General features: G+C 35.6%; 2 protein-coding genes across 2 annotated transcripts in view; one reads left to right on the forward strand and one right to left on the reverse strand.

Moving 5' to 3' along the window:
• Positions 1-3,426: 3,426 nt before the first annotated feature.
• On the forward strand, positions 3,427-7,242 carry LOC102587762 (uncharacterized). Its single transcript, XM_015314813.1, has 9 exons — positions 3,427-3,766; positions 4,370-4,564; positions 4,637-4,818; positions 4,903-5,045; positions 5,216-5,459; positions 5,642-5,793; positions 5,952-6,189; positions 6,426-6,749; positions 6,849-7,242. Exons 1-9 carry the CDS (start codon positions 3,427-3,429, stop codon positions 7,077-7,079), a joined length of 2,049 nt encoding a protein of 682 aa, XP_015170299.1. The 3' UTR covers positions 7,080-7,242.
• Positions 7,243-7,310: 68 nt separating this feature from the next.
• LOC102578701 (putative disease resistance protein RGA1) overlaps positions 7,311-10,230 on the reverse strand; it is a 7,764-nt gene continuing 4,844 nt past the window's right edge. The window contains exon 2 of the mRNA XM_006340033.2: positions 7,311-9,926. Within this exon, the coding sequence (XP_006340095.1) occupies positions 7,477-9,926 (2,450 nt within the window). The 3' untranslated portion in view covers positions 7,311-7,476. The remainder of the gene's footprint in view (positions 9,927-10,230) is intronic.

Raw genomic sequence — 10,230 nt, forward strand, 5'->3', positions numbered from 1 at the left:
ATTCAATCATATTTATTAGAGATAACAAACAATTAGTAAAAATATAATATACTCTTTTCTACAATTTCTTGTAATATGAATAAAAATTGTAGTTTATATCATGAAGGATAAAGAAATACCGTTTATACATCCAAATAAAATTTGATGTTCTCATAAGGACGTCACTAAAGGCTTTCGATAAATTGAAATTTGATCATGAAAGGATCAAATTAAATCCGAAGAATGAAAGAAAATCTTGACACAATGATATCGTCATGTGACTAGAAAGCCGCGTCCCTTCTGCCAACTCGCACTCATTGAAATTTAGGGCACCGAGCTATTCTTTTTAACACAGAGTAAAATGAGGAAGGCGAGTCTTACCAACCCAATTTAAATACAAAATTTAGTACATAACAATTAAAGAAAAAAAAGAATGAAATAATAGATTTTCCTAATATAGACTAGTATAAATTATAAAGGGAATTCATTGTTATTTCTTCATATGATTGAGATTTGATGCTCTGTCTAGTTCTATTTGTTTGTATTATTTTTCTTTATAATTTGTTTGAAAATGAATATTCTTTTAGAAATTTTTAATTCTAACTTTTCATATGATCACACATTTAAAATCAAATAATTTGATATACATTTTATTTTATAATTGGGAAAATGGACAAATATACCCCCAAACTTTCGAAAATGGTATGTCAGTATCCTCCGTCATACTTTTCGTCCATCAGAGCCCCTGTCATTCAATAATCAGTGCACATTTGCCCCTCCCACTAACGGAAGAATAATTAGTGATATGTGGCGCAATCCTACGGCTCAATCCGGTTTAACCCATTTTTATGCAAGTAACAGTAGGTTTACATGAAATTTTTCATGGAATTCTGTGGCGAATATGAGTAATTTATATGAGTAATAAGTTAGTATTTGTGTGGGTAATGGGGGTATTGGGTGGGTTAAACGTGTCATTGGGCGGGTATTTAAATTTTGGATTTATTAATTGGTCAAATCGAGTTGAGCCGTAGGATTACGCCACGTGTCACTAATTATTCTTCCGTTAGTGGGAGGGGCAAATGTGCACTGATTATTGGACGGCAGGGGCTCTGATGGACGAAAAATATGACGAAAGGTATTGACATACCATTTTCGAAAATTCGGGGGTATATTTGTCCCTTTTCCCTTTACAATTTGATATACATATTTTTAAGGGAAAAAGGACAAATATACCCCTCGAACTATTGTAAATGGTATGCAGATATCCTCCGTCATACTTTTGGGACATTGGTGCCCCTGCCGTCCAAGAACTAAGACATATATGCCCTTCACTCTAACAGAAGACTAAATAGGGACACATGGCTCAATCTTATCCATTGATCTGATATTTAATAAATGTCGGATTGGTAGATAAGATTATGACACGTGTATGTCTGTTAGTATAAAGGGTATATATGCTCTAGTTTTTGGACGGCAGAGGCACCAATGTCTCAAAAGTATGACGAAGGATATCTACATACTATTTACGATAGTTCGAGAGTATACTTATCCTTTTTCTCAATTTTTAATTAAGATCACAAGATTCAAACTTCATTTATTTTTGAACCTCTATATCATGTTAATATCATATAACTTGAAAAAAGAGGGACCACAATTTATTTGAGAATATATGGACATCTAGGAAATGAAATTATTATATTAAAAAAAAGGTCAAACCAAAAAGTGTTATGTGACATTTTCCAAAACCCAATTGGGACAGGTTCCAAATATTTATTTATTTATCACACTACAAATATAATAAGATTAGTTTAAATCTAGGTTATATAAAATTCCATTTGTCTATATTCTTGTCTATTCAAGATATATATTGGCATGTTGCATTATTTTCAAATAAGTGAATATTCAATGGGCAACTATCACCTAGCCATGTTAGCAATTGTAGCCACATTTGCAAGTTGCCAATTGTGCCTATTTTATTATTTCCTTTTTGTAATAAAGAATTATTCAAGGATCAATATCAATATTATTCAAAATTCAAATCATAATAAGTTTCCTGTTTACTTTTCCTACTTAAATATGTTTTCATCAAAGTCTTACAATTAATTAGTCTGTATATAAACAAAATATAAACCTTGTATAATCAGCCGGGTAACACAATATTCCAATTAAATTGGATACATATATCGTAAAGTACATCTAAGTAAATAATTCTGTGAATGAATGGATCAATTCGATTTTCATATATGTCGAATCAATGGGGTTGGGTGTTTATAGTGACTTAGCAAAGGGGAAAGCCTTCAGACAAAAAATTGATATGGCTCGTAACCGAGATTTCTTGTTAAGGTTGAATGAATTATTCATCTGTCACATCCCTTTTGGCTGCTAGCTTTTGTATATTAAATTGTACTTCTTTGTCCATAGGTCCTAATATTTGGTACAAAGTAAAATGTTTTCTTGAAAAATAAGTTGGTTTCTAACTTATTTTCTCAGGTTTGTTTTGTGAGTGAAAAATGTTTTCTAGTGTTTGATTGATGAATAAAAAATATTTTCTAGAAAATATATTTTATCTTTTGCTAGAGAGTAGAAAATATCTGAATTGGGACTCCACCTAATATCCGACTCGGGACTCGATCTGACACCCAATGTGGGACCCGACCCTAATTCCTGACGTAGGATCCGACCTTGACTTTCAATTCGGGACTCGATATCGACAACCAATGTGGGACCCAACCCCGACCACGACTCTCGATTCAAAATTTGTCTTTGAATCGAGATTCAACCCTGACATCCAACCTGGGACGCGACCCTATCTCTCGATCTGGAACTTGACTTCCAAACCGAGACTTGACCTCGACATCCAATTTGCGACTCGACTTCTGAATTGGATCTGACCCGAACACCCGGCCTCGACCCCGCGATTTATTCGGGATCCAAACCTGACATCTAACTTAGAACCCGACCTTCACTCTTGATTCAAAACTCGACTCCAACATCCGACTCGAAAACCCAACCTCACACTTGACTCGAGACCAAATCTGGGATCTAACTTCAAATCCTGAGTCGGGACCCAACACTCAAAACAAGATCCGATTTGATTCGGGAATCGGGAGTTGTGTCTCTAGTCGAGGTCGAAAGTCGGGTCCCGAATCGAGAATTAGGAGTTCAATCTCGAATTAGTCTTGGAAATTGATACTCAAAACTTGAGTTAGGGTGAAAAGTTGAGTTATGAGGTTGAAAAATATTTTTTTTTTTGTTTTTGTTTTGAAGTAAGTCATTTTCCTTAAATTTGAGGAAAATAAGTTGATTTGAAAAACATTTAAGCAATAAAAAATAAGAAAATTGGAAAACATTTTGTGAGCATGAGGTGTTATTGTGCAACTTGATTTCTCTAGTCAACTTTAAAAGGTTTAAACTTGTACAATTCTTCTTCTTTTTTTCCCCTCAAGAATGGCTGCTACATTTTCTTTCTTCTTTGTGACAATCTTGATCTTGGTTTTCCCCATTGTCGAAGGTCGAATTCTTGAACATGAAGGTTCAGAAATTAGTAGTGAAAGGATCTCAGATGGAGTTGAACACAAACTCAAGAATCAGTCAAATTATCTAAGTCTAGGCAACTTGAAGGAACTTCCTTCAGGGGATCAATGTAATCATATATATGGTTTTTTTCCATGTGCAGAGAATATTGGAGGGTACTTATTCATGATTGTCACATTTCAGTACTTGTTGATTCTTGGTGAGAAAGTATTGGCCATTGGAAGCAACAGGCTCTTTAGTATCCTTGACACTGGTATTTTTGGTGCAAGTATCTTTCCCACACTTATAACTTGGCCAAGAATTGTTATGGCCTTTGGTAGTACTCATCTAATACTCAATTACCTTTTTAATAATCTTGGTGTCCGGGCCACAGGGTACCAGGTCCATCAAAACTCGGACATATGACAAAAAATCACCTAGTTTTTTTTTTTTTGCTTAACCATTTATTCATACAATTTATGTTATATATTATTATCCTATTTTTGTTCTTTTGCTCAATATCTCCTCAGTTAGTCCTTGCATACCCTTATCATTAGTAAATCATTTCGTATTTAGCCTTACCTCTAACATTATTCTAACATGAAATGGTTAGACTTCACGTGCCTAATTTCTATCCCTCAATCTTTTTACTATGGTTATATATTACGCTTAGATTAGAGCTCCATTAGCGGTGAAAAGTGAAAATGAGAATTTAACCTAACGTCTCGGATAAAATTAGACCAAAAGTTTAAAGTAAGACAGAGTTGCTCAACTAACATAATAATGCTGTCAATGCAGAGAACATAAGCTCTTATTCATATACTGTCATCAAACAATCCTTTGTATGAAAATTCTAACTAGCCTTTGGTTTTTGCAGCATCTGGACTATTGGTTACTAGAGAGAAAGCTCAAGTATCAGTATCTTCTGCACTTGGTTCCAATGTTGGTTCTAGTGTCTTGAATCTTACTGTACTCTGGGGCATATGTGTTATACTTGGCAGACAAAATACCTCAACAAATTCAAATAGTGCAGAATCCTCCACTTCTACTTTGAAGTTGGAGGACTTGAAGGGTATGTTCATTTACCTTGAACTTAGGAAAAACAAAGATTTGAGAATCACAACTTTTTTTTTGGTACTTACAGGTAGAGGAGTCGTAACAAACAATCTTACTGGTTATATAGCTGGAATCATGTTTCTCTCACTTGCACCATTCACAATAATGCTATTCAGCGATATCATAAGTTCATCTGTAGGAAAGCGCATCACCATTCTTGTTGCTCTTATTGTATCAGTCACATTTTTGCTGTCATATTTCACTTACCAGGTGATCAACAAACATCTTGATTCACCTACTAGCTTTGATGTTACATTTCTGTCATGTTAAAGTTTGTGTTTCTGATATGTGTAGATGTGGAATCCATTGATTCAACAAAAGAGTTTAGAGTACATAAAACACCAAAATCTGGTGCAAGTATTTGTGCAGCATATCCAAAGGCAAGCAAGAGGAAATCTCTTTAAAGGGGGTCATCCTGACATTAACGCGCTTAAAAGGTAGTAAGATTTTTCGACATCCTTATAATGTGTTAAATTATCCACTCTTACTCTTAAGTGATCTGCATATACAATGAAGACTTACAAGTTAATACTACTATGATTCATTTAAAGTAGAAGCATTTTGATGCCAAGTTAAGCAAGGAAGTCAAGATAATTACATTTTGCAGATTATTTGCCAAAACAGACAGAGATAGGAGCCATTCAATAACAGTCACTGAACTAGAAGAACTGGTAAAACAGCTTGAATCTGGAAAGGTTAAAGTGGACAGTGACTTTGCCCTGTCAACACTGTCAAGAATATTCGATCAAAACAGAGATGGAAGGATAAATGAAGAAGAGTTCATTGAGGGATCCAAGAAGTTGATACAGGAAGCTAAGGACGATTCCACCTCGAAGAAATTTCTTGATGAGGCAAATTTTCTCCTCCTTTTGCTCTTTGTCACTAATATAGACTCTAGGGGCTGGTTTTGTAACCTAAAAGATCACCTTTACTTGGCCAAATTAGAAGAATGTTGATAGAAAGAAGCTGGAATATGATCATGATTAGTTTGAGCAAGTAAAATGATTTACTTTGCAACTGCATATATATGCAGGTAGTTAAGGCATACACAGAGGGACAAAAAAAAGATATAGTTAAGATTGAGGAGCTCATACCACGAGCTTTGAAGCAAATTCAGAACCAAACAATTGAATCCGAAGGCCTTCGAAATGATGATGGTAGCCCCAACATCGAATCCATTAAAAGGTATACAATATTCATTCTCTCAAGTTTTGAACCATATTTTCAAAGAACTCAGAATCTTGATCTGTACATCTCAGCTGAAGTCTGTCCCAAATGAGAGTTTTTCACAGGTTCCTAAGGATCAATATCTCACTAATCTTTATCATCTGATTGTGTTACAGGCTCTTCCATAAGTTAGATGATGATCATAACAGTTATTTAATACCGTCAGAACTGGAGAAGCTAACGGAAAATGTCAAATTCAGACAGGCACGCCTGAATCACAAAACCTCTGTAAAGGAAATCATGAAGGACTTTGATCAAAATGATGATCACATGATCGATGAAAATGAGTTTCTCCGTGGTGTGACATATTGGCTTCGTAATGCCAAACAAACTACCAAAGAACATCATGATAAGGTAAAATATATTCTAGCTAAATACTCCTTTATGGTATGTAATATATGTACTAGTAGAGGCAGAGTTTAGATTTTGAGTTTATGGGTTCTGAATTACAGAAAAGAAAAAAACAACTTACTGGTTCTGGATAAATTAAGCTATTGAGTTCTGCCAACCCTATTAGCAGAACTGTTGCCCATCGTTGTACTAGTTATTTTGACAGGTATGGATGGTTTGTTGGAATTTATTTTCTACAGGTGATGTGGGGAGAAGTTGAAAAGTTCTTGGATGAAGCAGAAAGAGGAAACCATAGATGTTTCAACCACTCTTTGGTGTTAAAATGGGACATCTGCAAGTCTGTGTTGCAAGTGATTTTGGGCATTGCTATATTGACACTGTGTGCAGATCCAATCATGGATAACATTATACAACTGGCGAGTGCAATTGGCGTGCCTTCTTTCTTCCTATCATTTGTCATAGTACCTTTGGCTATCAATGCAAGAACTGCAATAACAGCAATAACTTTACTATCCTCAGCAAATCAGCAGAGTTGCACAACTTCTTCTTTGACATTTTCCGAGGTCTGCATATCTTTTCTCGCGAAAGTACTTACGTTCTTTCTTTGTAATTTTGTCTTAAGACTCTTGACAACTCTGTTCTTCAATTTGTTTTACAAGCAGATCTATGTGGGGGTGATCATGAACAACATTATGGGGATGTCAACTGTGTTAACTGTATTATATGCCAAAGACTTGAGATGGGAGTACTCACCTGAAGTGTTGGTATCTATGGTGATATGTGCTGTAAATGGCTCTTTTGCATTCACCCGTACCACTTATCCACTTTGGACTTGTATTGTAGCTTTCTTGTTTTATCCTATAGCACTTGCACTACTTTATATTTTACAATAGTTACAATCTAATTATTCTTGTAATTAAAATCCTCTATTCTACTCATTTATAGCTGCATATGTATGGTGGTGCTGTTACTGCTTTACACTAATTACTATAATTTGGATTCATCAATCTCAGATTCTTTTATGCTTTTTTAGTTTTTGTAATTTTTTAAGTTCTCTTTCTTTCAGCTTTTGTCCAAGCTAACTCATAAGAACAGCAACAAGTGAGCAAAGGAGAACAAACTAATGCAGCTATCTCTAGTTAGTATTACCAAAAGAAGAGAAGAAAGAGTAAAAAAATGTGACATGTTATTCAATTGTTTGCAATATATAAGCAAGGGAATGAACAAAGATTCTTGAATTTATCATGCTTTTATTAATGTTGGATAAATCTTGCACCTGTGTTATAACCATCATCCACCTAGCAATGGACAGTCGATTATATGGAGATTGGCATTGTGGCTGTAGATTCCTTGAGGTATCGATGCCAAAACAGGACAGTCCTCTATATACAGTCTCTGAAGTGAGGAGCAATTGGGCAGCCACTCTGGAAGCTCCATCAGGTTGGGACAATCGGCGATTCTGAAGTACTTTAATGTTGTAGGAGCAGTATCTTTAAGTTCCAATGGTAGAGTCACCAACTTAGGAAGCCCCATTAGAAGCAAGGATTGAAGACTTGTTAGGCCTGACATTCCTTCTCCATCTATCAAATCAAGTTCTTCACAGTTCCAGATCCATAGCTTTTCAAGTGAAGTCAGATATCTAATACTGCTTGGAAGAGAACATAAACTTGGGCATTCATAGATACGCAAAACCCGAAGTGCAGTAAAATGCTGCACCAGTTCTGGCTGCAATTTTGGGAAACAACATTTGAAAAGAAGCAAAAATTGAAGAGAAGTGAAAGAATGTTGATTCTTGATCCCTTCTGATATCTGATGTGTAGTCAAATACAAGGTCTTTAGGCTGATTAACTTTCTAAAGTCTCTTGGCAACTCCTTAAGCTGTTCACAGTTAATGAGGTTTAGGGTGTGCAGATTTACTAATTTGCTCATAGACCTTGGAAGAAACTTGATATTACCACTGTTGCTAAGGTTAAGGTATCTTAATTCCTTCAAGTGACCTATCGAAGTTGGCAACTCCTCAAGATCTAGATTGTTCAAGACTAACATCCGAAGGCATTTGAAATTTGACAACATTGTCTTGACAAAGAACTTGTTTACAGGTCCAATGTTAAAAGAATAAGAGAAAGACCTCAACTTTTGCAAAGGAAGCAAAAATCTGGGGAAGTGTTTCCTAGACATATCTTCTGCATGGAAGAATAAGTGGCGAACTCTTTCAGAAACCACGAAAGCATTGGGTTTCACATTTAAGCATTCTGCACCTGCTACTGACTGTGCAAGATCATGCACAAGATTGTGTATCTTACAAGCCAATATTTCTCCATCAAAAGCTTGTACCACATCTAGGAAGCAAAACCTTGATAGCAACTCATCAAAGTACTGATTACCTATATCTTCCAGCTTCCTGTTTCTGTTTGAACTCTGTATAAATCCTTGAGCAATCCACCGATTGATAAAATCCTCCCTCGGAATTTCTTGACCTTTGGATAACATGGAGCAATAGGCAAAGCACTGTCTTAGATGTGATGGCATCTGTTCATAGCTCAATCTCAATATTGGTAAAATGTCAGATTTATTCTGTTCGATTTCCCATATCTCATTATCTCTTATTTGCAACCATTCATTCTCGTCTGTTTTCATGTACAATAACCTTCCCAAGGTTTTCACAGCCAAAGGCACTCCTCCACACTTTTTCACAATTTCTTTTCCTATTTCTACTAGATTAGGAAACAAATTGTCCTGCCCTCCAAATGCACATTTCAAAAATAAAGATAAGCAGTCATCATCAGCAAGGCCTTCCAAATAATAAGGCGGAACTGTTCCAGTAATCAAAGCAGCCATCTTACTACGTGTAGTGACAACAATTTTACTACCTCTGGAACAATTCATCAGCAACTCCCTCAGATCTGTCCACTTGTGTTGATCTTCATTCCACACATCATCCAGCACAAGTAAATACCTTTTCTGTTGCAAAACCTCTCCCAAACAACCTTGTAATTGGTCCATATCTAGGTGGTCAAAACTCTCTCCCGTTGCAGACCTCAGAATTTTCTCAATTACCTTGCTCAGACTAAAATCTTCTGAAATACTAACCCACATTCTAAGGTCAAAATTCTGAACAACCCTATTATTGTTATAAACCAACTTAACAAGTGTGGTTTTTCCAAGCCCTCCAAGTCCAACAATAGGAATCACAGAAATATTTTCCTCATCATGAGAATCTATCAGCTGTTTTACAATGTTTTCTTGATCATCATCTCTACCAATGATATCTGATGCCCTCACAAAGGAGTGTGTTTGTTCTCTACTCGTATTCTCAGCTGGAATTACATACGTATGTTCCGTGAAGTGGAAATTTCTCCTATCATCTGCAATCTCATTCAGTAGCTCCCTGATTTCTTTTACCTTTCTGCCAATCTTGAATCGATATATAATTGGATTTGAACTTGAAAAGAATTTTCTTACCTTCTTCCTAAAGCTTTTCTGGAAATGCATTTGCAGCAACAGTTGTGTTGATAAATCATCCATCAAATCATCGACATCATAAACAACATCTCTGAGCTTTTCCAGCCAATCTCTCACTTCATGGTTCTTTGCCTGTTGCTCGTTTGCATCTAGAAGTACAGCTTTGATGGTGGATAGAGTACTTTGGAGTTTCCTTAGCTCTATCTTAACATTCCAAGCTAGAGTGATCTCATATACAGCAATTGAAGAAACTTTAGCCAAAACTCGTTCAATGATATTTGTGAGAAATATATGGGAAAAATAATATTGAATTGTGTATCTAAATTGTTACATTGAGACCCTATTTATAGACAATACATATACATTGAAACCCTTTTCTAACTAGGATTCCTATTCCTATTCTTCTTCCTATTCTAAGTAGGAATATATACATATTTCTATTCTAACACTCCCCCTCAAGCTGGTGCATACAAATCATATGTACCTAGCTTGTTACAGATGTAATTAATACGAAGACTTGTGAGGGACTTGGTGAAGATATCTGCAAGTTGATCATTTGACTTCACAAATTTCGTAACAATA

This window comes from Solanum tuberosum, unplaced genomic scaffold (assembly GCF_000226075.1).
Source record: "Solanum tuberosum cultivar DM 1-3 516 R44 unplaced genomic scaffold, SolTub_3.0 scf00016, whole genome shotgun sequence".
NCBI classification, from domain to species: domain Eukaryota; kingdom Viridiplantae; phylum Streptophyta; class Magnoliopsida; order Solanales; family Solanaceae; genus Solanum; species Solanum tuberosum.

What these genes read in the sequence shown, in the direction of transcription:
- LOC102587762 (XM_015314813.1), top strand. Translation starts at nt 3,427, where the DNA reads ATGGCTGCTACATTTTCTTTCTTCTTTGTGACAATCTTGATCTTGGTT. An exon ending in CTTTAGTATCCTTGACACTG is followed by an intron (nt 3,767 to 4,369) that starts GTATTTTTGGTG and finishes TGGTTTTTGCAG; the next exon opens with CATCTGGACTATTGGTTACT. An exon ending in AACATCGAATCCATTAAAAG is followed by an intron (nt 5,794 to 5,951) that starts GTATACAATATT and finishes ATTGTGTTACAG; the next exon opens with GCTCTTCCATAAGTTAGATG.